Below are 27,803 nucleotides of genomic sequence, written 5' to 3' on the forward strand. Positions count from 1 at the left end.
TACCAAAGACAAGTCCTACGCATCCCACTTCATCTGCTTTCCTTCTGCCCTATATGTTAACCGTGACAATGTGATGTCAAAGAACCTTACTGCAAATACAAAAATCACAGAATGGTTTGGGTTAGAAAGAACCTTAAAATATCAGCGAGTTCCAACCCCTGCCACAGGCAGAAACACCTTCCACTAGACCAGGTTGATTAAAGCCCCCTCCAACCTGGCCACCTGATCTAGGTTACCCTAAATAGGGACCACAGAACAACTGCGCTGTTTGAAAACCCTGCGGTGGGCCAGAATCCACCTCTTGACAACGGCCTGCTGTGAGCCACTGGGTATCGGGCCTCGGGCCGGCTGTAACAGCGAGTAAGCCACGCTTCCTCCTGCCAGGCCTCGCTTCCACAAGGAATCTGGAGCGGGACGTCCCGACGAGCGGCCCGCAGCAGAGCAGCTCTCCCCGCCCCGAGCAGAGAGCAGTGCCGCGCGGGCTGCGGCTGCCTCCTCAGTCCCGGCCCCGCCCGGCCGGCCCAGGAAGCGCCCTTTGCCCGCGGAGCAGGAAGTCGCTGCCGGCTCACGGCGGGGCGGGAGCGGGTGGCTGCAGGTAGGCACGGCACGGCGGGGCCGGGCCGGGCCGGGCCGGGTCTCCCGACAACCGCTGCGCTGGGGGACGGGGCGGCACCAGGGAGCCGGGATGGGGTGCCTCAGCACACGCGGGGCTGTGCCGCGCAGCTCCCGCGGGAGGCCAGCCGCACCGGGAGCCGGGCGTGAGGCTCGCGTCAGAGTCTTTGTGTTTGGCCCTGCGCACGAAGGAGATACCCAAAGGAGGAGCAAAAATGCAGCTCGAAAAAGGGGAGGGCCGGCTCGCCCCTGTCTCGGGGGGCTCTGATGTAGTGGCCACCCTTGTCTGCTCGCTTCCCTTACCTGTTATGCAGCTCCCCCTCTCCATCGTCCTGCCCGCGAGCAAACGCCGGTCCCTCCCCATTTTCCAACCAGTGCTTCTTATGGCTGTTACAGACAGGAAGCTTTACACCCCTGCCACTGCCTTGTTCCCCAAAAGCTACACCACTCTTGCTCCCCACACACCGCTGGGGGTGCCCCAGCAGTGCACCCCACAGAGGCCCTCCCCTGTATGCTTCAGCACCCCTGGCTATGCTCAGGGCTGAGCAGGCACATGCAAGCACTGCAGGTTATGAGTACATCTGATGGTACAGGGAAGGGGGCTTTCGTCAAACCCAAAAGAAACGCATGCAGCTACATAAGTAACTGTTGTGTGTGATAATATCTTCACCTTTTGCTTTTTACTGCAGGCATTATCTACCCCAGGTAATAGCTGGGAAGAGAAAGATCTGAACACCTTGTTCTGGATTGCAGGTTTCTGCTGTCATGCATGGAGTGAGGATGCCTAGAGTGTGTAGCCACCGGGGGCACTGCAGGAGCATGAGAAGCTGAAAGTATGGATATCTGCACTAGGATGAGTCCCATAACCTCCACAGCTTGGTACAGCTATGGGAGGAATGTAGAGCTGAGTGGTCACAAAAGACAATAAGTAGCTAAGGTAAAGAACATAAATTATAGGAGCCAGCTACAAAATCTAGATAATACTATTGCAGTACTAAAGCCACGGCTGCAGGAACAGCACAGGGGATTTGCAATTCCCTTGCTGGAGGCCCAGATTAGATATCCTTCTGATCCTGTTTTAGTAAATCTGTGGATGGTGCCTGCAGGAGTCCCACACACCCACGTACACAGACGTTCTTCCCATCTTGGTTCCCACATTTAAGCAGTAACGCAGTACACCCAGGGATATGCTCCTGCTAGTAAGGGATGAAATCCCTGAAAGAAGAACGTTCCCTCTGTTGATAAGGTTTGTCCCTTCCTTTCACAGGGACATGACTCTGATCGTGGGAAAGGACAAAATTTCCTTGCTCCAGACCAGCCTGTTAATTGTATTTGGGGTTATCAGCTTTCTGCTGAGCTGCTGTTGCAAACCTGAGCATAGCAGCAACCCAAGCCCTGGAAATCTTTCCAGGGTCACAAAGGAACCTTTTCTACCTTGGCTGCTTGCTTACGTGTTTCTCTGGGTGGCAGCTGTTGGGTGTTTGTTAGATGTTGAAATGCTGAGGGCTTTGGGCTCCCAAAGTTCAGGTTTGCTGACAGCTTTTGGAGGGAAGCTCTGCTGTTTGAGGCCAGCTGCCTGGAGGGAAAGTCTGTGTGTGGACATGGTTTTGATTCCTCCAGCTTTGGAGTAGGGCTGTCTTGGTACATATCACATAAAACGGCTTGGTCTGGCTTGTAGTGCCAGGCCATTGCAGCAAGGAGTCTCAATAGTGGCAAAGTCCTGAGAGCTGTAGGGCTGTAGAAAGCAACCTCCCTTCATATATTGGCTTGGAACTGCTGGAAATGATCCATCTGTAGGGGTGGTCCACTTCAGCATTCAGCAGATATTTACAGTAGGGACTTAGATTGTTAACTTTTAATAAGGTTTTAAGAAGGCCTCTCTTCTTTTGCTAAGGCTTCATTTTTGTCTGTCTGGTTTTTTTCCTTTTTTTTTTTTTTTTTTTGCTTTATGGGTCTGCAGTTCAAGATTGCAGTGTTTCTCTTTTGCTTGCTCCCCTTCTTTCTGTCCAGCTTTGCTACATAGAATAAAAGACTTCAAGAGTGGTGGTTTTGTAATTGTAGGCATCCAAGGTCTCAAACTGTTCCCTTCATCTGAGTTGTCTCCTTGATTCTGGCACTATCTAATCCCTTATCACCCACTACCTCTTGTAAAGTAGCTGTTGGTGAAGAATGGAATGGTCCAGAAGCAGGTACCCATCAGTCTGCAGTGTTGGTTTGCACCAGTGGCCATCTGTCCAGTTAGTCCATCCCGTCTGGAGCCTGACTAGCTGTTCAGAGATACCAGTTGTCCAGAGAGATTGGTAGCTTGAAGCAGAGTTCAGGGGGTGTGCTTTTGAATTGATGCAAACTAAGAACCTATAAAGATTAAAAGGGGTGGGGGAAAGCAGTGTCTTTAATGCTTTGAAAATATTCCCATAAGTGATCTCAGCTTTAGCCGTGCTGCCATCAGCCTCTGGTCCTAGATACACCCACATGGTATCCTTTCCCTGCCATCTTTGATTCCTACTTCTTAATATAAAGTGACTGTTTTCTCTGTTCTTCTGCATTTTTTTTTTCTTGCAGCAACTGCTAATGCCTGTCCTCTTGATACTAACTGCTGTTGCTTACTGTTTGTCTGGCTTTGGCCTTAAAATAGGAAATCCTGAAGGAAAAGTTCTCATCTTTGGTGCTGACAGTGTTTGTGCTGACAGTGTTTGTAAGAGCACCCTGCCCAACAGCTGCAATCATGGCGGTTGCTGGAGCTCAGTAGGGATGCCAGGCTGGGAACCAACAGAATCCAGCTAGAGTAGACAAGACATCATATTGCCATCATGTTTTGTTGGGTTTTGCTGCCTCAGCCTGAGAGTCTTGAAAGAGGAGAAAGAGATGAGGTAGCAAGTAAGAAAATCAGGTTCTGGTGACTAAAGAAATTTTAAAATTTCCATTTAAAATTATCTTACGAGAGTAATGAGTCTTTTGGCTGTCATTAAAGAACTGTAAGTATGGCTTGGCTCAGTTTTGCTCGTTGCTCACACTGGAATCTAGCATTGCTGTCAACCAGTTCCGAGTCCAGCATGTCTGGTCTATGTCCTAACGCTTATGATAAGAGAGGCAACCTTAAATCTCCTCTAAGGCAAGTCTAACTCCGGGTACCTCAGTAGCGTACATAATGTCCATAAATGTTGTTGCTCAGTTGACTTCATTCTTTCAGGCAACCACTCTGCTTGCTCTCGATATTCAGCAGGGGCAGTAGATTTTCAGACACATGAAAAGCTCTTGCTGAATATTCAACTAAGATTACTTCTGTTTGCTTTTGTAAGGATTCCTGGTTGCTGAACATGATGTAGCTGCACAGATGGACCAAGGAGAAGAACAAGATCATGAGGCCTCAGAGGAGACACACATGGGTGAGGAATAAGTTAGATAAGATTATAAAGACAGAGCAAGCAAAATGCTTTTTGAATTGCTTCAGCAGCCGTTTTATTTTATGCAGCTGATATTGAGACCTCTTTTCCCCTCAGGGCAGGCAGACAGCCTTTGACAGCCTGCTGTTAAGAGTATGTATAGGAAGACGGAGTATTAGGAAGACAAGATGTGAAGATTTCTTGGGGGCAAGGAGACACCTGTAGCATAGCCTTTGGATCTGCTATTTGTGGCATGTCAGTCTTCCTTTTACTGCTCCTCCTACACAGTGCAGATCAGGCTTCCTAGGGTAACAGCTTGCCCGTTCTCTGCTGTGCCACTCCCCACCAAGAATCACAGTTACAGTTATACTTTTTTTTCCAGATGATGAGCCAGGTCCTCTTCCAGATCACCTTGCAAGCACAGATCTGCAGGATGTGTTGGCAGCGGAATCCAGAGGAGGAGAGGAACAGTTGGGGAAGAGCCATGGAAGTCGGCATGATTCCTCAGAGGCTCAGCAAGGTGGCTGTGAGGAAGAAAGGGTGACTAAGCCGCCTTGTTCTAATATCAGCCTGGTAAGAAGACAGGACAGAAGGACATCAGCAGCCTCACAGCGCACTCCGTGTGCAGGGCTACCCACCATCTGTTCTGAGTGTGGCAAGGGCTTCAGTCGGAGCATCCATCTCATCCAGCACCAGCGAATGCACACTGGGGAGCGCCCCTTCCTGTGCGGGGAGTGTGGCAAGGGCTTCAGCCAGAGCTCCCATCTCATCCAGCACCAGCGGGTCCACACGGGCCAGAAACCCTACACCTGTGCTGAGTGTGGGAAGAGCTTCAGCCAGAGCTCTAACCTCCTCAAGCACCAGCGCATCCACACCGGGCTCAAGCCCTACATGTGCAGTGAGTGTGGCAAGATCTTCAGCGACAGCTCCACCTGCATCAAGCACCAGCGCATGCACACAGGTGAGCGGCCCTACAAGTGCCCAGCCTGTGGGAAAAGCTTCAGCCAACACTCCCACCTCCTTCAGCACCAGCGAACCCATGACGGCATCCGGCCTTACGCCTGTGGGCAGTGTGGCAAACATTTTGGGCAGAGCTCTGACCTCATTAACCACACTCGTACCCACACTGGTGAGAAGCCTTACAAATGCAGCCAGTGTGGCCGGGGCTTCAGTGGCAACTCCAACCTCATCAAGCATACCCGTATCCACACTGGGGAGCAGCCGTACCGCTGCACCCAGTGTGGGGAGAGTTTTCGCTTCCAACCCCAGCTGGTGCGCCACCAGAAGCACCACACAGACTAGCTGGTGGAGTGGAGAAGGCTTTGTGGACCACAGGCAGCTACCTGGTGTTGGGAAGATGCACAGCTGCTCCCTGGACACCTCATATGGGACATGAGTTTTGCTGAAGGGAGCCCTCAGAGCCTTGTCCGCTTGTGTTCTGGGTAGCTCTGAGAGCTCTCTGGGCAGTTGAGCAGAGGGAGGCTGCTGCAAAACACGCTATGTTCACTGTGGTGCAGTGGTTGTTCTGAGCCCCTCTTTTGGGGATAGGGAGAGGAAGGGTGCTTATATGGTACGGTATATTCAAGGCCAGAGAAGAGAACATAGGACCAGTGTCTTTCTCTGTTACTTCTAGCAGGGAATGGTTTTTATCCCAGTAAAAAAGAGCTAAAATCTGTACCTGTTTGCTGTACGAGGTTTGCTGTAGAAGCTGCCTGGGTTTTACCACATGGTAAGGCCACAGCCTGGGATGATCACTCCCTTTAGAATCTGCATTTCCCACTTGTCAGTGGTCTTGGGTTTGGGTGACATTAGTACCTATTTATTTTAGAGCCCCACAAGACTGCTGCGTGCCTCAGCATACATGTGCTTTCTTGGGATGTCATCTGTGGAGCAGTATTTTTGCTGGGTTGTATGGTTGTTAAATTGACAGTTCTACAAATGACAGCTTACTCCTCAGCAGTAATTAAATAAATTAACATCCTTATGGGTATTTCTCTCAGATTCTTGTTTAGGTGCTTTTGTGGGTGGCACTTTATGAATGTTCTTTATAAGGCTTCTAAAAGTATTTAGGATTACTTGTTTAATTGTGGTGGTCTAATTGTCAGTTGATGAGCAGAAGAAGGATGACATTTGAAAAATAAGCTATGTCAAACTTTGATTTTATATTAAATGTTAAACATTTTTTCCTGCATAGAACTTTTTAACTCAAATGCTATGGTTTTGTGTTGTTACTGATTATGAGGATGTAATTATGACACTGATTTCTAGAATTCAGGTGATATTTTTGCTAGTGGTTTCAACATCTTCAAATAATGACTTTCTAAGAAATCTGGGGAAGGCAGGATTCTGAGAAAGCAGAAGGAACTGACCTCTGAAGAGATCTTCACTTGGAGAAGGAGAATACTACTACTGGGAGTCTGTCGTTAAAAGAAACCCTCTCTCAGGCAACCGCTTGCTATGGGGGAGGAGAGGGCTGGCAGTAATAGCAAAGATGTTAATATATCTAGCACGGAAGAACTTTGTGTAATGAATGTGGCAGTGTATGCTGAAATGCCTGTTCCACCCACAGAGCCAAGCAGAAGAAATTACAGTATGCTTTAGGCAAGAAAATGAAGTGATCAAATCTGTTGTGCTGTGGAGTTCTTGTTTTTGGCATCCCAGATAGGCCTAATGCTAACAGTGAGCTTTCACATGGAGGTGAGCTCCCAGATGGGGGATATCACTAAGGGCAAAGAGAACACCAGCGCAAAGAGCACAAGATTCCTTCAAGCAAGCTGTGAACAGAAGGAATGTGACTGGAATGACTGGCTGAGTAATGTGGATACATCCATATGTCGCTTAGCCACCAGCTGCTGTCATAGAGGGCACAGCTTCATGCTCCATTGGCAGATCTGGTTTAAGTCATTTGCTCTCACTCTACTCCCACCTTCTCCCCTAGAGCCTGAATTAATACAACTGTGCTAAGTAACTGTTGACACAGCTGTGCCCTAGGTCAGATCTTTAAGATGATCTACTTTTTTTAAATGGCAGGCTTTGGAGAGTTCATTTTAAGCTGCATTCATCCAATCTAGGCCACAGCCTCACAAGCAGCCCAGTAGACACATAGCTCTTGCTGGTATTGGTGACCAGCATTGTTCAACTGGTTGTCCTTCAGGAGCAATCAGGCTTACTGAATGCGGGCTGTTGCAAATGATTTTACTATAGAATATAGTATGCTAATATGTTTTGCAGATCAGGGACCGAGCACCCAGGTTAAATCCCTGGGGCTTATATTATGCACTAGTGTAGGCATAACCTAAGGGTACCAGTCAGCTGAGTGAGATGAGCAATACTCATACACCATTTCCGTCTTGACATTTCACATGCAGAAGCACACCAGCGTGTCCCCTGCACTTTGCTCCTGTGGTTGAATGCAGTTCTTATCTCCAGGCAGCTGTTTTCCTTTTCTCCTCCAGGCTCTCACTACCAGCTGCTTCACAAAAAACAGTGTCCTCCCTCATTAGCTTAAACAGTTTGCCCAATATTTTGACCATGGCTTCTTTGTGGTTTTCCCATAAATCAGTGTCATTGAAGTACTCAAACAGGAAATCAGTTAAGATCAGCTGCAAGGGCTGCTTCTGAATCAATTTGTCTGCAAGTAAAGTTGTGCCACATCCAGAAGTGGGTGGATCTCTGGTCTTTCCAGAAATACTGGGACACTACCCATTCTCTTCCTTTCAGAGGTCTTTGCAGTAGTACAAAACTCGGCTACTGCTCTTCAAACGCATTTTGAAATGCATGCTGCACATGCTTGAGCATTGAACTTTTAGACTTGGAATTAATTTGAAATCCTTCAAAACCCCTTGTCGTTGGGGACTTTGTAACTCCAGACTCAGTGATCTGATGAGGAAAGTTGGGACAGTTAGGAATTGTTTCAGCTACAATGCAGCCTATTTGCTTAATTAAGAAGCATGTCTCAGGATGACAGGCTGTCCATGGAGACCTCCTGATTATTGAGCGCTGTGGCAGTAACTTGCCTTCTACAACTATTCATAAGAACCAGCGTAAGTTGCATATCACTGAAACTGGGCAGTGAAATTTTCCACTCAGGCATCAGCCTAGTGAACAGAAGGAAGCCTCAGATCTCTCCTGACATTTGAAGATGAAAATGACTATATATAAATGTGTATTTCTATTATTAAAAAAAAAAATAAACCAACAAAACACACCACCACCAACAAACAACATCTCACTCCGCTGGTGCTACCTGAAACATACCTTAGGCTCCAATTCTGCTACCCACACAAGTTCTGTTGCTGGTTGTCAGGTAAAGCCCTGTTTGCGTGTGGGACCAGGTGCTCTCCTGGTCTCAGCAACTCAGTTCAGCAGAGATACAGGTTCCGAAGTGTGTCGGTGTGTTCTGACTGCCAGGCTGCTCCAGGATGTGAGCGTACCGTGACTTTTTTATTTGAATGGTTTTACTTTCTCAGAAGTCCTGACAATTTTTCTGTGCTGATAGTTTCAGCTGGAGGTGCTGGGGCTTCGAGTTCTGAAGAAAAATGTTGCAGGTACCAGGCCTGCACATCTCTGCACACGTTTTGTGGCAGCGGCTCAGTCCATGCATAAAGATTTGTAGGACCTGCATTTTAGGCAGGTATGCCTCAGACTTTTACTGTGTAGGCTTACCCTTTCAAGTCTAAGATTGCCAAAAACTTGAAAAAGAAATGCAAGAAGAGCTTACATACCTAAGGTAGCCTACATTTTAGCAACCTCACCATTCTTGCAGAATCTTACTGACCTGAAGATGAGAGAGGGGTTCCAGTTCTCCTTATTGGTAACACTGACAATGCTGCTCCCCACAGCCAGCAGCTCCAAGCTGTGCTGGGCTATGCCCTCCCCAACAGAGTGCAATCCCATAGTGTCATCAGACTCGGGGCAGTTCTCCTTTGGCTTTAAATCCACATCCTCCAGTTGGAGGTCCACTTGTATGGACAAGTGTCTTTTCTGTGATTGTACATAAATTTAATGATGACACATAGATGCAGTGGTCCTTACATAGAGCACAGCAGTGTATCTATAAGAGATAAAGCTTTCAGCTTACTATGCTACAGTTTTACCTGATCTCCTCCTTACAGTATGTTTAAGTTCCTGCCAAAACTTGCAGTTCCAAGGTGAGCAGGACTGAGGCCTGTAGAAACACACATTCTGGCTTTGCCAGGAAGCAGGGAACTTTAAATAAATTAATAATTTAGCAGGCTGTTGAGTGTAAAATGCATCAAGTTTGAGCCGAAACTCCCACCACCCTGGAGTACCTATTCAGAGACAAGTGTGCTGACTAATCTGCTTCTCAAAGAGAAAATGTGATAGCCGGGACACAAAAATCACCAACTCTAAAGGGGCTGATGCAAACATACTTGAAGTATAACCAGAAAGAATTTCTATCCGCAGTGAGGACTAACTGAAAGCACTACACCTCCTGCAATAAGTGGTCCTGTGCCACTTACTTAAGGCAATTTTTTTCAGGCTCTTTTCTCTAATTCAGAAATGATAGACCTGTATCTATAGCCAAGAGCTCTGGGCCAACTGGGTTTGGACACAGAATACCCTTACCTGTAACGAGAGGCAACCAAAAATTACTGTGGGAGCTGAGGGGCGCCCCTGGCTTCTATCTTGCTAGCATAAACATTTCCCCAACCAGAAGCGACTTCCCAGGGAACTGGGTGACCACCCAGTATTTCTGATGTCATGTCTTCCCACACCCATTTGACTTCAAGGTATGCGCACCCTTCCTTCTTCTTGTAGGTTTGGAGATTTCTTCACTGTGGAGGGAGTTGTGGGAAGAAGAAGGAATGAAGAGGCCGAAAGAGACACTGAGTGCCATCACACATGGGAAGAAAAGGATTAAGCATAAAATCACAGAATGGTTTGGGTTGGAAGGGACATTAAATATAACCTAGTTTCAACTAGACCAGGTTGCTCCAAGCCCCATCCAACCTGGCCTTGAACACTGTCAGGGCACCCTGTGCCAGCGCCTCACCACCCTCGCAGGGAAAAATTCCTTCCTAATGTCTGATCTAAATCTCCCCTCTTTCAGTTTAAAGCCATTCCCCCTTCTCCTGTCACTACATGCTGCTGTAAAAAGCCCCTCTCCAGATTACATAGAGGCCCCTTTAGGTACTGGAAAAGCTGCAATAAGGTCTCCTCAGAGCCTTCTCTTCTTCAGGCTGAACAAGCCCAGCTCTCTCAGCCTGTCTTCACATGATACAGGGTTAACCAGTGTACAAGGGGGCTAATACAGGGGGGTCCGACTAATGTACAGGGGAGTGTGTAAGGGGGTTAGAAGAATTCGCTTGCTTAAACAAAAGTATTGTCTGTTGTAAACACCTATCATGCCTACTAAGCAAAACAAAGGCACAAACTACTGATAAGGGGAGATTATATTATGGTAAAAGGGGCGACTGGCCAAGGGGAAAAGGCTTAAATAAACTATTAAAATATCATTTGGGAAAATAATGGGGCATCCATAAGTTTTTGTATATGCCTAACTCCACAAAAGCTCTTTTGGGGAGAGATTTGTTAGAACACTTGGGAGCAACAATTACTTTCAAAGGAGGCAAGATCACTTTAAAAGTAAACAACCAACAATATATAGAGATGTTGAAGCTTAGTTTTGATCACTAATCATGTCAAGGGAGAAATCAGATTGAAGATATACTGGATCAGGTATTCCCAGGGGTATGGGCTACAAACATACCTGGAAGGGCCAAAAATGCACCCCCGATACAGATTAAGCTCAAGGAGGGAAAACAGCCAGTCAGGATTAAACAATACCCCCTGAAAAGGGAAGGTAGGGAAGGAATTTGCCCAATGACTGAAAATTTCCTACAGCTAGGACTGCTAAAAGAGTGCCAATCTGATTTTAACACCCCTATTTTACCTGTTAGTAAACCTGATGGGTCATACTGGGTGGTACAGGACTTACAGACTGTTAACAAAATAACTGAGGATCCTTACCCTGTAGTAGCAAATTCATACACTTTGCTAACATGCTTAACATCAGAGCTAACTTGGTTTACCGTTCTAGATTTGAAGGATGCTTTCTTTTGCCTCCCTCTCCATGAAGCCAGCCAGAGAATCTTTGCATTTGAATGGGAAAACCCTAAGAGTGGGTGCAAAATCCAGCTCACCTGGACAGTGTTGCCTCAGGGATTTAAGAACAGTCCCACCCTGTTTGGAGAACAACTTTCAAAAGACTTAAGAGTCCTGGGAAACCCCACCGGAAGAAGGGAAGTTATTGCAGTACATAGACGACATCCTAATAGCTACCCAGACAGAAGAGGCCTGTGTGGCCTGGATGGTATGACAGGCTCAAGTGGCTTCCTTTGTCCACTGAAGATTCTTGCTGTAGTGCATATAGAGGCTTCTACACCATCCTTCCACCGATTTAAAAAACGCCTTGAAGTCGGCACCAGCCTTAGGACGTGAGTAAAACCATTCTTTCTTTTCTCCCATGAGAAACAAGGAATTGCCTTAGGGATACAAGCACAATACTTGGGCCTGTACCGATGAGCAGTTAAGCAATTGGACTCTGCAGCTGAAGGATGGCCTGGATGCCTCAGGGCCGTTGCAGCAGTTGTACTAAACGTCCAAGATTCACCTTGGGCCAGAAAATTACTATGCTGGTGTCCCATACAGTGTCTGCAGTGCTGAAAGTGAAAGGCGGGCACTGGCTTTCCCCACAAAGGTTTCTGAAATATCAAGCCATCATGGTGGAGCAAGATGATGTAGAGATAGTGGTAACTAACATTGTCAACCCAGCTTCTTTCCTCAGCAGAAACAAAGGAGAACCAGTACACCACGATTGCCTGGAGACTATTGAGGCCACATATTCCAGTCGTCCGGATCTGAAAGATACCCCTTTAGACGACGTGGAAACCTGGTTTACTGATGGAAGCAGCTATGCCATCAGTGGAAAACGGCATGCTGGATATGCAGTTAGGTAATAGAATCTGGACCATTACCCATAAACACCTCTGCACAGAAGGTGGAACTGATTGCTCTGACTAGAGCTCTGGAACTGGCAAAAGGAAAAAGCATAAATGTCTATACAGACTCATGATATGCATTCGGAGTTGTGCATGCACATGGTGCCATTTGGAAGGAGAGGACTGTTGAATTCACAAGGAAAAAACATTAAACATGCACAAGAAATATTGAGACTGCTGGAAGCGGTCCAACTACCTGAGAAGGCGGCAATTATGTACATCAAGGCACACCAGAAGGTGAGCTCAGAATTAGAGGAAGGAAATGAGCTGGCGGACAGAGAGGCAAAAGAAGCGGCGAAAGGTGAGATAACAATTGAAGGAGCTTTAATTCCTGATGGGAAAATTTCTCTGGAAGGTAAGCCAAACTATAATAAGGAAGATCAGGAATTTATTATAGATCAAGATGGAATATTTAATGAGGAAGGGTGGGCTAGTACACCACAGGGGAAGATAATTGTTTCCTCATCTTTGTTATGGTCCTTAGTAAAGAACGAACATCTGTTGTGGTTTAAACAAAGTCACCCAGCTCATCCACTCACTCCCCCGCTTCTTTCCCTCCCTCGACTCCCAGAGGGATGGAGAGGAGAATCAAAAAGAATGCAACTCCCACGGGTTGAGATAAGAACAGTTTAGTAACTAAGGTATAACACACATCACTACTGCTACCACCAATAACAGTAATGATAAAGGAAATAACAAGGGGAAAGAACAGAACACCTCAACACCAGCCAACCAATAACTTGCCCCACCCCACCTGACTGAGCACTGACCCATACCTCATCCAAACCTGCAGTCCAAGCCCTTCTGGGTAACTCCCTGTTACATCCTGGGCATGACATGCTGTGGTATGGAATACCTCTTTGGCTAGTTTGGGTCAGGTGTCCTGTCTCTGCTTCCTCCCAGCCTCCCCTCCTCCCTGGCAGAGCATGAGGCTCAGAAAGTCCTTGGCCAGACTAAAACATTTGAGCGATAACTAAAAACATCAGTGTTATCAGTGCTGTTCCCAGGCCAAAAGTCAAAATACAGCACTGCACCAGCTACCAAGAAGGAGAAAAATAACTGCTACTGCTGAACCCAGGACAACATCAAAAACACACTGGGGAGTGGATGCCTTGTATAAATATTTGATAAGCAAAATTATGGCTAGAAATCTGTATGCTGCTATTCAACAGGTAACTCACCAGTGTGATCTCTGCCTCCAAACAAACCCCAAAAGTAATCCTAAACCCAAAACGGGTCAAATTGGGAGGGGCAACAGACCGACAACAGTGGCAGATCGACTTTACAGAACTGCCAAGAAAAGGGGGCTATAGATATTTGTTGGTTTTAACGGATACCTTTTCAGATTGTCCAGAAGCCTTTCCAACTAGAACTATGAAAGCCTGAGAAGAAACGCATTTGATGCTAAGGACATATGCCTTGATACAGAACAAGGCATTTGTCATTTTGAAATCCATGCAGACATTACTCAAAGGACTGTACTTGTATATATATTGTACTTGTATATATTGTATATATGTGTGTGCTCAAGAACCGCTTGTGCTTTTGCGAGGATAGATAATGATAATGAAATCATGACTGTTAAGAATGTTAGTTAGTATGAGTTTCGTATTGTCTATTGAATAATTTGTTTGGAACTGGCGAATGTTACAACACAATGATTTTGACTTCTCTATCAAATACACATGGTAAGGTGCTGAGAGATATCTTCCGCAGGAGTTGGTTGAAAGAGGAACTTGTCGAGTAAAAGAATTTACCACTTTATAGAAAAGGGGATTGATACAGGGTTAACCAATGTACAAGGGGGGTAATACAGGGAGGTCCGACTAATGTACAGGGGAGTGTATAAGGGGGTTAGAGGAATTTGCTTGCTTAAAAAAAAAGTATTGTCTGTTGTAAACACCTATCATACCTACTAAGCAAAACAAAGGCACAAACTACTGGTAAGGGGAGAAGCAGAGGCCTGGTTCTATTGATAAGCAACTATTGATAAGGAAAAGCAGACGCCTGAGTCTGTTGATTAGGGGGAGAAGCAGATGGTTTATGGCTGGGACACCGACCAAACCCTAAGGCTATGCGTGAAGATTAAAAGGTGAAAAGTTTAAGAAGAGGAAGACTCCTTTACTTCATCTTGTAGACCCCTACTCACAGGAGGAAGACTCATTTACTTCATCTTGAGACCCCTGCCCATGACCAGAGGGGGGCACTGCGCAGGCGCAAAGGACCTTCTAGCTCATGAAGTGGGGATAGATACTAAATATGTATAGGTGTATCAGTAATCTAATGCATATGTATACCTTAAGAGAATAAATGTAAAGGGAAAAACGACCCTGGGTGTGCATACTTTGGAGGAGCTATCCCCATGCACCTCAGCGCTGAATAAAAAAGCATACCTACTTTACAACTTTAACAAGTTGTGGAGTCAATCCGCTTATCACACAAGAGACGTGTTCCAGCCCTGTGGCCACCTCCATGGCCTTCCTCACTTGAGCAGGTCCACATCTCTCTTGTGTTGTGGGCCTCAGAGCTGAACACAGTACTGCAGGTACGATCTCTAAAGAGCAGAGTAGAGGGGCAGGATCATCTCCTTCAACCTGCTGGTCACGCTTCTTCTGATGCAGCCCAGGACATGATTGGCCTTCTGGGCTGTGAGCATACATTGAAGCTGAGGTGAGTAGCTTGAGAGAGGGTGCCTGCAACACCGGAGTGGAGAGGGGAGAGATCAGCGTCCAGGAGCCTCACCTCAGAGCGACAAGAGCCACTGAGGAGGGAGCCTCAAGTCCTCAACAGGACTTGCCCAGGACTCGGAAGCTCAGCTCCCGCGAGGGGCTGACTCACAGGGGGCGGAGCCAGGAGGAGTGGCACCAGCTGGGAGTGGCTAAAAAACCTTCCCAGGGAGCGCGGCGACCAGAGCCGGCAAACAGAGAGCGTCGAGGCAGAGGGTCGAGGCAGTTAGCCGGCAAACAGAGAGCGTCGAGGCAGAGGGTCGAGGCAGTTTGCGCGGCAGTTCGCGCGGGCAGGCGAGCGGGCAGGGGAGCGGGCAGGGAAGCGTTCCAACCGCCTCATCGAGAGGACTCGCCTGGAGTACAGGAGGGGGAAGGAGTGCTGAGGGATGTAGACGGATTGATTGACCAGATAGATCATGGTTACAACACGATCGAAAGCTGTCGTGAGTACTAATGTGGGTATCCAGACTGAGCCTTCCTGCAGACATGCAGCTGTGCAGGTCTCTGGCTGCAGCGAATGCCTGAGCCTGGCACTTGTATTGGAGGGAGCCAGTGACACTGCTTGTGTTCGCTGTGAGCAAATAAATGACCTGCTCAGGCAGGTGGCTGAACTGAGGGAGGAGGTAGAAAGGTTGAGAGCCATTAGAGAGTGTGAAAGTGAAATAGATTGGTGGAACCACACCCTAAGGCAAGGGCAGAGGGAAGTGGTTCAACAAGATATGGATCCCCTTCCCTCCTACCATCAGACAGAAGGAGAGAGCTTAATGGACAAGGATGGATGGAGGGAGGTTCCTCCTCGGAGAGGTAAGCGAAAACCCTCACAATCCCTTCCTCCCTCCCAGTTGCCCTTGAATAACAGGTACGAGGTCTTGGAAATTCAGGGCCAGGTGAATGGAGATGGTGAGGCAAATCTATCTAGTGAGTCACCCAGGGCTAGTCACTCGCCCACATACCTCAGAACTTCCCCAACCAAGAAGAAAAGAAGAGTAATTGTGGTGGGTGACTCCCTTCTGAGGGGAACAGAAGGGCCCATTTGTCGACCGGATCCACCCCACAGGGAGGTCTGCTGCCTGCCTGGGGCTCGGATTAGAGATGTTAAAAAGAAGCTCTCTGAACTGGTGCAGCCGTCTGACTACTACCCACTGCTGGTTTTTCAGGTTGGCAGTGACGAAATTATTACGAGGAACATAAGGGCAATGAAGAGAGACTACAGGGCCCTGGGACGGCTGGTTAAAGGGTCTGGAGTGCAAGTGGTGTTTGCCTCCATACCTGTTGCAAGCGAGGGTGAAGGGATATATAAGAAGACTCTGCAGGTTAATGTATGGCTACGTGACTGGTGCCAAAGGCAGGGGTTTGGGTTTTTCAGTCACGGGCTGCTGTATGGGACACCTGGTTTGCTGGTGACAGGCGGGATACACCAGTCCCAGAGAAAAAAAAGGGTTTTGGGGCAGGAGTTAGCAGGGCTTATTGACAGGGCTTTAAACTAGTTATGAAGGGGGGAGGGGATTTAACTGGGCCTGTTGGGGACAAGCCCAAGAGGAACATGCTAGGGATTGAAGGATGGCGGGCTAAGGAGGACTATCAATCTCTTGTTTCACTTGTGGGAAAGGATAGCTTTTTAGACCCTGTCCCGCAGGGGAAAAAGGGTACTAGGACTGGCTCCCTGAAATGCCTGTACACCAATGCACGCAGCATGGGGAATAAACAGGAGGAGTTAGAAGTCTGTGTGCGGGCTAAAGGTTATGATCTAGTGGCGATTACAGAGACATGGTGGGACAGTTCACATGACTGGAATGTGGTCATGGATGGCTATGTCCTTTTTAGGAAAGATAGGTCAGCAAAGCGAGGTGGTGGAGTTGCTCTTTACGTGAGAGAGCAACTAGAATGTATTGAGTTCTGTCCGGGGTCGGATGAGGAGCAAGTGGAATGTCTGTGGGTACGAATCAAGGGGCTGACTGGCACGGGTGATACAGTTGTATAAGAAGTTGCCCTTCTTATAGATTGGTGTGACCTTTGCCATCCGCCAATCCTCAGGCACCTCGCCCGTTTCCCACGACTTACCAAAGATGATGGAAAGTGGCCTAGCAATGACCTCCGCCAGCTCCCTCAGCACCCATGGGTGCATTCCATCCGGACCCATCGATTTACAGATATCCAGTTTGCATAGCTGATCCCTAACCCAATCCTCATCTACCAAAGCAAACTCCTCCTTTGTCCTGACTCCTTCTGGGGCTATAGAAATCCGGGGCCCTCGGGGACAGTCTGCAGGAGTAAAGACAGAGGCAAAGAAGGCATTCAGCACCTCTGCCTTCTTTATATCCTCTGTCTCCAGGGTACCCACTTTTTAGGTCCCTTCCAACCCTTGGGATTCTTTACTGTAAGCCAGCTCATGTTCAGTTTCTCTTTAACCAACACCCCCAGGTCCTTCTCTGCAGGGCTGCTCTGAATCTCTTCTCTGCCCAACCTGTAGCTGTGCCTGGGATTGCTCCGACCCATTTGTAGGACTTGGCATGGTTAAACTGCATAAGGCTGGCATCAGCCCACCTCACGAGCATGTCAAGGTCCCTCAGGATGGCATTCCTTCCCTTCAGCTTATCAACCAAACCACACAGCTTGGTGTCATCGGCAAACTTGCTGAGGGCGCACTCAATCCTACTGTCCATGTCACCGACAAAGATGTTGAACAAGACTGGTCCCAACACCGACCCCTGAGGCTCCCCAGTCCTCTCGTTTGTACCTAAGGGCACACGGGTATCACTTGCGTTTAGGGGTGGGGGGGTGGGGCACGGGCTTTCTCTCGTTAACGTTCATGTCTGTGTCCATATTTACCACGGGTATAAAGCTGAGGCAATAGTTCAGTGCATAGCCAGAACATTCGAGTAAGTTCTGATGCATCCCTGAGAAATTTGGAGCAGTGCTGTGCTTGCTGAGGCTTGACCAGCATTCCTGTAGGAAACAGGTGACCCTGCGTTGCTTCCCTTTCCACGGGGAGGAAGCTGAGGAGCCGAGGCATGACATGCCCTGGGAAACAGAGTGGGGAGCTGCCTGTGGCTCTTCTGCACCTGGCTGGATAATGCCTGGCAAATACGGGTTTAAACATGTAAATGCCTTTCAGAGTACATCTGCAAACAGTGTGAGAGCCCACATGCATTATTTACAACATGGAGACAGGATCTAAATGAAGTTGCTTGTTTATGAGAGACGAAAAACACTGGTCCAGAGCTCAGCAGACATAATAATGAAAGGGTCAGACTGCCAAAAGAAAAAACATGTCTGTAGGAAAAGATTGTTTCCCAATAAAATCCACAAGGAAAAAGTTTTTAGGTCTTCAAAATCAGTTTATCCTTTCTGTGAAGTAGTGTGGCTTCATGGAGTACTTACAGAGGTTTCTTGTATGAAAGGAGGCTGGGCAGAACATGCTTGTATATGTTACCCTGTGAGCTTGGTATGAAATTCATGCAGGGGTCTGCTGCTCCACTAGAAAATGTTTGGTTTATCATACATTAATCAAAAAAGGGTTGAAAACCACTCATTTCTTAGCAAAAAGTGGACAACTTATTTGCCTGCAGGGTAATAAAAAGGCAGATTGGCAGTAGTTTTCCTGCTTTTATTCTCCATGGTGACATCTCAAAAACAACAACTTTGAAACTGCAAGCATGGCAAATGTATAATGCTTGGTAATGGGGTTTGAGGATGTGTCCCAAAAAGGTATAAAAGTGTTGTATTTTCATTATACAGGGTATTGTTATGTCCTCCCCCCTCCCCCTTGAAAATAATTCATTACAGGAGAGAAGGACAATCTAAGTAAAATAACAACTAAGTACAGCAAAGAAAACTAGTCACTCAGTGCATAATGGGTGGAAATGACTGTTGCAGGTAAGCAACAGCAGCAGGAAAAAGAACCCCAGAGCTCACTGATAAACAGCAAGAGGACTATACCCTAGGCCAGGGCTTTCAAACAGGGTCTACAAAAAGGCAGCAGCAGTGGAAACCACGCTGCCAGCTCGAGTCTCCGGGCTGTGTGGCTTGTACAAACAGAACTGAAGGTGACCCTGTTGGGATGCACCATCAGGACAGCATTGGTGCTCTGCAGACAGCCTGGGACAGGAGTGCATGATAGGCTTCTTTCACCTCCAAGTTCATTTTGGTGCTTGGGGCACAGAGGATGCATTGTTCTCAAAAGCAGTAGAGGCTTTGCAGAATAAAAGATGTATTTTCTCTCTGTGAAGTGAGCACAGGTGTGGTAGAGAGACATGGTGGATAATGCCATCACCAGGCATTACACATTAAAACCTTGCCATTTCATTGAACTGAACAACGCTTCTCAAATGAGCTTGCCAACTTTTGGTTTATACTTTCAAACTCCAATGTAGCAGCATCCTGGCATTCCATGTGCTTGCTTTCTATGACTCATGAAATGCTGTTTGTCTCTGCTGCTGCTGTCACTAAGGACAATGAAAAATGAATGCATTTGCTCCTGTTAGCACTTCAGAGCTCTGACTGCAGTGGCCCTGGGCTTGAGAACAATACTTATTTGTTTTGAAATTATGTTCAGCTTTAATTTTGAAAATGTTTCCAGTAACACCCCTATTGGGCTTCAGAGAATATCCAGAAGGCTTGGGGGATCATTTTGTGTATTCTCTAATTTCTGCTTTTATAGGGGGTAAAAATGTCTTTTTACAAAACACCACTCACTCTACATCTGAATTGCCCAGAACCCCTGGGTGCAACACCGAAGGTTAATTTGCAACAGCCAAGGAGAACAGGGGGATGGAGAGGGATTACAAGCATGACAATAAATGATAGGCAGAAAGGGAGGGAAAAGTCTTTCCTGTCAAAGGCCTCTATGCAGGCAGGTGTGGATGTCAAAAAGCAACTATAAAGGCCTCTATGCAGGCAGGTGTGGATGTCAAAAAGCAACTATAAAGGTCAGAAGAGAATTCATATGGGAATCATGGCAGATGCGTTCCTTTAGTATTAGCTAACTTTATTCTTAAGATTTTTACTTTTCTAATGCTGGTAATCCAGCTAGCGTTTTTAAGATCATATCAAAATGATAGCTTTGTCACCTTATGTAATGGATCTCTCTTCTGATCTTGCAAGGCAATGGGAAAGGGACTTTAGGAGCCCCAAGTGACAATGAAGGTGGTTTCAATGTCACAGCTGCTGTACAAAGCAGGAATTGCCAGTACACTACCATGGAGATGCTGTATCACAGAGTTTTCCGGAGTGTCATGGGGTCACATCTGCAGCACACAGCTTATTGCAAAGGTTTCTTTGCTCCTCAAAACATTCAAGAAGTGAGCTAAAGCCCCTTTAGCTTCTCCATGTGTCCCAAACCCTGTACCTAGCAACACAGAACAAATCCTCACCCTTATCTTTGTGTGAAAGCTCCCTGAAGAAACATAGCTCCAAGCGGTTTCTCAGCAAAACAATCTCCATGACATTAAAGCTATTTTCAGAATAGCCGGAGCATGATAAACACTGTGGTGTTGTGTTTATCTACCTGTAACAGTCTGTGGCAAGGTTTGGCTTCCAAAATGTTATTTGATGGCTCCACCTCAGGGATCTGTATTTGTACAGATACAGAGGCTGTCCTGCCTCTCTTCAGTCAGGGGAGCAGCTTTGGTATGGACCTTGGTGCAAAAGAGACAAGAGTCCTCTTCAAGCATGCGGAGAGTAGGCAGTTACTTTGCTGAAGGTAACCTGGAACTGTAGGAGAAAACTGGCAACTTGACCAAGCACAGCTCTTCCGTGCAGCATCAGATCACTCTGTTGGCAGAGGAAGCTGGTCACAGCCCAGTGGTGGCATCCGTGTGTGGTTAACCATACTGAAACCCCCTGAGGAAAAATGCTCCAATGACCCTTCTCTCCTCCCTGCAAAGGCCAGTTACAATGCCCGATACTTTCTTTGCTACTCCCTCCCACAAATTTCTCTGGCCAGTTTTAGGTAGCTCTAGAGAGGATCAGCATATGAAAACCTCTTTGGTGATTGCAAAACCATTTACCTTATGTTGCAGGTGAACTGGTATTGCCCATTTAGAAGGGGGTGGTTGTAAAAGGTCAGGAAATAGGTGTGCAACTGCTGATCCATGGGCAACAGGCACCCAAAGTCACAATCCAGAATGAAAACCCCAATTCAGTGAGCTACAAGGGGAGATCCAGACATTAGGGCAGGAGCCAAGGAATTTTAGCACCCACTGCTGCCAGTGCTGGCTGTGGGGAAGGGGAGGTGGCCCTCGCTGACCTAATTGTTCTAATGAAGGCTGCAACGCTTACAGTACGCCAGCACAAGGGCCTGAATAATTCTGGCTGGCTGTCTCAGATGATAGATGCTGCAGTTTCTCAATATTTTGAAGGATTCATAGTTTTGTTAATTTTCCACTGAAGCCACACACTGGAATTTTTACAATGTACTTCAAAGGAATAATGGGATTGCTGGGGAGTCATTACTATTGGTATTTATCTTCCCATTCTATTATGGCAAAACTTTTTCAGTAGGCCAGATCCCACTTTTGACAGCACAGCCAAATTTAGGGCTGATGCTTCATCCTGCTGTTGCTCTAAGGGCTCCTTTTTTTCTTCTTTATGGGATTCACTCATCATCTCAGTTGTCTTAGTAGCAAGTCACTGTTGCGATGCTTCATTTTAAGGCCACAAAACCATTTATGTCCTTGACATGACCCAGATATCCATATCCTGTATGAAAAGGAGTTTGATTTTAGGCCAGCAATAAAAATTTATCACTGGAAAATTTATCATTTGAGTCACCATAATAACCAGGCTCATTATCTTCTAGGGCCAGCACTACTGCAGATGTTCTGAACCACATGGCACAGGCACAAACCATCACTTCTTGTCTGAAACAAGAGGCTCCTCGCAGGCTCTCCGTCAGCCTCCGGCCCTCTGGCTCCCCTCCGCTGCAAGTCACACAGCTCATTAGGGTTGCGTAGCTATAGAGCTGGAAGCCCCGCTCTACCTCAGCCCTCGCTTTTTTATTTGGTCCATTCAGTGCTGCTGCAGATGCACTTCTAATGAGAAAAATAAAGATGGCCTGAGGGGACACTATCAGTAACTGAAAAGTCCTTCAGATTTGCACAGAGAGATAAGAAATCCGTGATGTTAGAGCGAGGTGCAGCCAGCTCATGGGTGCTGCCCACATCTGACTTCAGGGAATTAAGACCTGCTCTTCTTTTTATTTTTTTTTTTTTTGAGGCTGAAATTTTCACCACCTGGTAAAACTCATCACAAAATCTTCAATACTTTTCCATGTACTTGGATTTAAAGGAAATGTCAGAAAGTTCTTATAAACACTTGGTTCTACAACTAAAATAGTTTTCTGAAGAGAATTACCTTGCCAACAACTTATTTATAAGCTAAATACATAAATGGCAACTTCTAAAGCATAGCGTACACAATGTCCTAAAGTACCAGCACTGAGCAAACAACTGATTCAAAAAACTGAGAAAGCTTGTATTTTTAATAAACACAACTCATTCCTGAGGGCTTGATCAAATAAACTACAGTGACTGAGATAAGGGACAGACATAACTGAAATGAGGAGATTGTGATGCTCTGGCTTTCAGCGTGATTTAAAAGATACAGGTATTTAGAGACTGTTAAATCACCATTCTGGCCCCTTACTGACACAGTCATTGTTGCAGATGCACTTTCAAATTTCTGTGTAAAATGTCTCCTGGGTCTGCTGGATGTCTGATGGAAAAGATACCACGCTAAGCTCCTTTGAAAATCATGGCATAGGGTTCCCAAGGTTTTCAGACTAACAAAACACCATCGTTTCTTGCTGCTAGTATCATCATATGTCTGGGATGAAGTGTTTAATTTAATAGTGTGTAGTGTAGCTCTGTAGGCTACAGAGGAGCCATGTAGGCCATGGAGACCTCAGATGGCAACCACTTCTTTTTAACTGTGCTGGGATTTTCCTACGAACACGTATCAAAGATGAGAAAAGATGAAATACTTAAATTTAGTCCCTCCAGACAACATACAAATAGATATATCTGGCATGTACTGGCAAATGTAGTTGCTAAGCCATTCTTAAGCGGTCATGCCCACGGTGCCTGGAAAAAGGAAAACTTCACACCCGTTTTTAAAAAGGACAGAATGGAGGACCCTGGAATCTACAGACTAATCAGCTTCACCTCCATGTCCAGTACAATCATAGAATAGATCCTCCTGGGAGCTTTGTCAAGGCATGTGGGTGGCAGGGAGGCAATCAGAGACGGTCCTTCACAAAGGACAAATAGTGCCTGACTATCTGGAGGCCTTCTACAATGGAGTGACTGCAATGGTGGATAAGGAAAGAACAACTGATGTCATCTAGCTTGAATTCTGTAATGCCTTTGGCACAGTCCCACACAATATCCTTGTCTGTAAACTGGAGAAAGATGGGTTTGATGAATGGATTATTTGATGGATTAGGAATTGGCTGAACAGCCACACCCAGAGAGTTGCCGTTAACGGCAAGGTCCCTTAAGGGGGACCTGTATTAAGACTGGTACTGTTCAGTCTCTGTTAATGACTGACAGTGGAGCCAAGTGCACCCTCAGCAAGTCTACAAGTGACACCCCACTGAGCAGTGCAGCTGATTCAGTGCAGGGAAGGGATGCCATTCAGAGGAAGCCTGACAGCCTTGAGGAATGAGCCCATGTGAACCTCATGAGGTTCAACAAGGACAGGTACAGTATCCTGCACTTCGGTCAGGGCAACCCCCGCTATCAGTGCAGTCTGGGGGATGAAGGGATTGAGAGGAGCGCTATGGAGAAGGACTTGTGGGTACCAGTAGATGAAAATTGGACATGAACTGGCAATATGCACTTGCAGCCCAGAAAGTCAACCATGTCCTGGGCTGCATCAAAAGGACTGTGACCAGCAGGTAGAGGGAGGCCAATCACCCCTTCTACTCTGCTCTTGTGAGACCCCACCTGCAGTACTGTGTGCAGTTCTGGTGTCCTCAACACAAGGCAGACACGGACCCGCCTGAGCAGGTCCAGTGGATGTGAATAAATCGATCAGAGGGCTGGAGCACCTCTCCTATGGAGACAGGAGTTGGGTCTGTTGAGAGAGTTGGGCTTGTCCAGCCTGGAGAGAAGGCAGCTCTGGGGAGACCATACAGCAGCTATCTATATTTAGAGGGGACTTCTAGTCCTGTGGCCTGTAAGTCCCAGGACTAGGATTTCCAAAATTACAGTGATCACTGTAATTGGATGCACAATTACATCACAATTACATCACTGTAACTGGATGTAAAGAGGAGCACAGGACAAGCAAGCCAGTTTTTCATCACTGCACTTTCTAGCATGAAGACTGCACTGTCATCAACTCTATGAAGATTAGTCTTCCTTTCCCCTGACTGTTCCTGGTGAACTCATCTAGCAACAGAGTAATACAGAAATTAATAGAGAATTGCAGTGATGTTAGTAAATCTTGTGTTCAAACCAGTGTTGCCAGAATGAGCACCTGAGGCCAGACAGCTCACCAGATGTCCACAGTAAGAACAGAAATGGCATTTCTTGGCTGACAATGTCTGTAACACAGTAGGGCACTAAGTTGTTTCTAGATATAACAGGGATCAAGATACTGGACCTTAAAATATTCCCATCATCTTCCTTCACGTTATGATGTTAGCAGCTAAAATTTAATGAAATGGCTGCAGTATACTGAATGTAAATCAGAACTTCCAGTTTGAAGTACTTCACTTCGAAATTAAGCTGTTCCTGAGACAACAGCCACTAACATCTCAGTCACAACTGAGGTAAATGAAATGGCTGTAAGTGAAAAAGGTGTACTTTTAAAGCGTGTGTTCATCCACAGTGTTAGTTCTTTTTTCATTGCTGTTACTACTCTTCTCAGTGTCTGGGAACAATGACCAGAAAAGAGTAATACTGGTAGGACAGAATGGAGACAGCTGCCCTCTGAGACTTTCTCCTTTTTGCTTCTTTAAAACAAAAAGATCCTTTAGAACAAAAGCTTGCGATGCAGAGATGTCCGGTGGTGCTGGAAGCAGAGTGCCAGCAAGGCTGGAGCACCGCTTATGGTATGGTGGAGTAGATATTCTAGCCTGAAGCTCTACAGGTCATAGCTTGACTGCAAAGAAATGTAACAGGATAAAAACAAAACAAAGTTGGGGGTGGGGGAGAAAACACATCATGCTCTCACAATAAAAGCTACTTTGATCCACTTTCAAAATAATACATCAATCTCACCTGCAACTTTCATCACACAATGAACGGAACTAAATATATTGAACTAACCAGCCCACAATTGTCTCTCTCTCTGTTTGGCCCCTGCCAAAGTAACATCTCACCAGTCCTTTTCTATAGTGTCTGGAAGGATGTACATTCTCTTTCATGATATAGACAAGCTGGAGGCGGCCTGCAGCTGTAAGAACAAAGCTTCCTCCCGGCATGGGGATGATACAGAAAAGGCTCTAACTGCAAGTATGGGGACAAGTTTGATCCAAACAGAGAACTGAGGAGACAGAGAGAGCAAGAGCTAAGTGAAAAGGCTTCTCTCTGCACACAGGACAGGGCAAGAGGCACGCAGGCAGCCTCACTTGTAGTTCAGGGCTGCAGGGACAGTGGGAATGTGGCTGCCTTCCAGCACAAAATGGAGTACACTGGAAAACACAGTGCCAAAGACAGCCCTGGCCTCATATCCCTGGCAGACTCACAGAGACCGAGTACTGTTCATGGGAGTCTGTCTCTTGTGAAAGCCTCTACTCCCCGATGAGACAAACAATAGAAACAGAGTCCATGGCCAATGGCTGCACAGGTTCACAGGAGGCTTGTCTTGCTTGTTGCTCTCTCTCTTTCCCATTGCAGTCACCTCATAGTATCCAGCCCATCAACATGACATGTCCACAACAACTTCAAACCACAAGGGACATCCTTGTTGGGAAATCGTTCTGAGAGAAAAAACAGAAGATTAAAGTCAGGAGGAAAGCACCCATGGAACACAAAGAGACAGACGTAGCTTTGACAGAGACACAACAAAAGAGCAACAGCTTTGTCCTCTCACACCCTTTTCCTCTCTCACACATGTCACTTAAGCTGAGGCCTAACAGCCAAGCTGCTCTAGCGACAAGGTCTCACTCATGAAGCAGACTTTGGGCAGCTTCCCTTCCCCAAAACCCATGAACTCATCAGTCCTCACTAGCGTGGGCTATGCCAGGATGTCCTGCTGGTATCCTGAGCGAGGAACGCCTTCAGCAAGCATGGCCCCTACGGATGCCCATGGGTATGCACCCACAGGAGTCTGCCATCTCATCCCTTTCAGAAAGACAAGGTCTCTTACACTATGCCTTGCTATTACCCCTGTCCCAGTCCAGAACAGAGGCTCTCAACTCCTCCTTAATAAGGATCAAGGCCAAAGCAATGCCCTGTGATTTCTGTAAGCCCCAGGTAAGTCCCCCTCCCTACCATGATTCTCCTAAACACTAGATGAACTTCCACTTCCTTGGATCACCAGGCCTTAGATGCCAAAAACATCCCTTACCTCCCCATACCCAGGCAATCTGGCTCTCCCCTCCATCACAAAGTCCTGTGTAGGGCTCCTACACTCATAGTGACAGCCCGCTTCCCACAGTGACACCCCTCAACTGGGATTCCCCACACTCAGACTACAGAACCCCCTCGCTCATAAACTCTGATTAGTGACTCCTGCCTGGTGGCTCCCTGCTCAGCCTATTTGGATCAGGAGCACCAGACATGGCCTCACTGTTTTCTTGGGGTCCTTTTTCCTCTTCTTGTCAGAGGCGTTGAGGTAGGCCTGCTCCCTGGCCCTATACGAAGGGCCTCGGCTCAGCTCCCTCTCACTGTACGGGGGCAGGGTGTCCTCCTCATCCTCCTGCTCAGGCGATGATGGCGGCTGCTGTGGCTGCTGCTGCGATTTCTCAGCTTTGTAGGTAGAGGGTGGTGACCAGGCATAGTATGTTCCCCCTCCTCTCTGGCTGGGCTGCGAGCTCAGCTTCGAGGGAGTTTCGCTACGGTCACCGCTCTCATCGTAGCTCCGAGATTTCCTCTCCAACATGCTGCTGAGGTAAGAGTGATCGTATTTCTGGCTACCTCCGGGCGTCCGGCTCACCAGCCTGGGCAGGTGCTTCTCCTCGTGGGCCCGTCTCCGGGGTGGGCTGTATGACCAGCCCTGATCCGAGTCTGTCAGCGGCTCCCGGTTCCCTCTGCTGCGTTTGGTGTAGTACTCTTCGATGGAGCCATCCTGGTGGGGCAGCCCTCCACTGCGGCCGCCATGCGACTCCGAGTGCTCGAAGCGCCGTGTTTCCTGGCTGTCTGCTCGCCGCATCCGCTGGCTGTAGGACTCTGCAAAGGCTGCCAGCTCATCCATGGAGACAGCTGGCACTCCCACAGAGAAACTCTTACGGGACAACATCTCAGACTTGGATCTCTGCTGGCTGGAGGAGGGAAGAGATAGTGTTAGAGGGCAGGATTCAGCCACGCTCATCTCATCAGCTGCCCTCATCTCATCAGCTGCCTTCACAGGCAATGGAGAGAAACAGGCATTCCTGGAGCATGAATCATCTGACCTGTTTTCATCATCTTCTGTAGGAAGAGATGCATCACATCCTCAAAATCCCTGCTTCTCTCTGCTGACTGTCAAAGCAGCTTGGTGCAGATAGCTCAGACTGTACATGTCTAATGTTACCCAAGATTAACCCCAGAGTGCACCTTCTTGTCCTCCAATATGTAGGACTGGACTTGTTTCTCCTTGGCCCCAAAGCTTGTAGGTGTATGTTCTGCTGGGAAAACCCAAGAGCCCAGCTACAGAAGCTCACGGCAGAGTGATTCTGAAGCAGGTTTAAAGAAACCGGACTAGCAAAATAGTCCAGTACTTAGGGAAGGAAATCCCTGACACTTTGTTCAGGAGACTGGGCTGCTGGTATGTGAGGGAAGGATGTGGTATCTCTTCTAGGCCTCAGAGTGCCAGTCTTTCAGGCCTGGCATACAGGTCCTGCTGCACCAAAGCACCAGGGTGTGACTCCCAGTCAGCGCATCAGCACTAGAAAGTGCTGGAAGGATCAG

At 47.2% G+C, this 27,803-nt stretch overlaps 2 protein-coding genes across 16 annotated transcripts in view; one reads left to right on the forward strand and one right to left on the reverse strand.

Annotated features, from left to right (window-relative positions):
- Positions 1-296: 296 nt before the first annotated feature.
- LOC136013107 (zinc finger protein 572-like) lies at positions 297-6,205 on the forward strand. Of its 5 annotated transcripts, none has more exons than XM_065676436.1 (4): positions 297-595; positions 1,302-1,445; positions 3,912-3,998; positions 4,378-6,205. In XM_065676436.1, exons 3-4 carry the CDS (start codon positions 3,947-3,949, stop codon positions 5,295-5,297), a joined length of 972 nt encoding a protein of 323 aa, XP_065532508.1. In that variant the 5' UTR covers positions 297-595; positions 1,302-1,445; positions 3,912-3,946; the 3' UTR covers positions 5,298-6,205. The 5 variants fall into 5 exon arrangements, with proteins under 5 accessions (XP_065532508.1, XP_065532510.1, XP_065532509.1 ...); XM_065676438.1 differs by having other exon boundaries at positions 1,302-1,317; XM_065676434.1 differs by having other exon boundaries at positions 298-595; positions 1,302-1,549.
- A 12,126-nt stretch (positions 6,206-18,331) lies between these two features.
- Positions 18,332-27,803, reverse strand: part of ILDR2 (immunoglobulin like domain containing receptor 2) — a 41,631-nt gene continuing 32,159 nt past the window's right edge. For 10 of the 11 annotated variants that reach the window (XM_065676446.1, XM_065676442.1, XM_065676447.1 and 7 more), the window contains 2 exons: positions 26,485-27,175; positions 18,332-25,672 (listed from right to left, as the gene is read on the reverse strand). In XM_065676446.1, the coding sequence (XP_065532518.1) occupies positions 25,637-25,672; positions 26,485-27,175 (727 nt within the window). In that variant the 3' untranslated portion in view covers positions 18,332-25,636. The other variant, XM_065676439.1, reaches the window with a different exon arrangement.

The sequence above is a fragment of the Lathamus discolor genome, chromosome 4 (assembly GCF_037157495.1).
Source record: "Lathamus discolor isolate bLatDis1 chromosome 4, bLatDis1.hap1, whole genome shotgun sequence".
In the NCBI taxonomy this organism is placed as follows: Eukaryota; Metazoa; Chordata; class Aves; order Psittaciformes; family Psittacidae; genus Lathamus; species Lathamus discolor.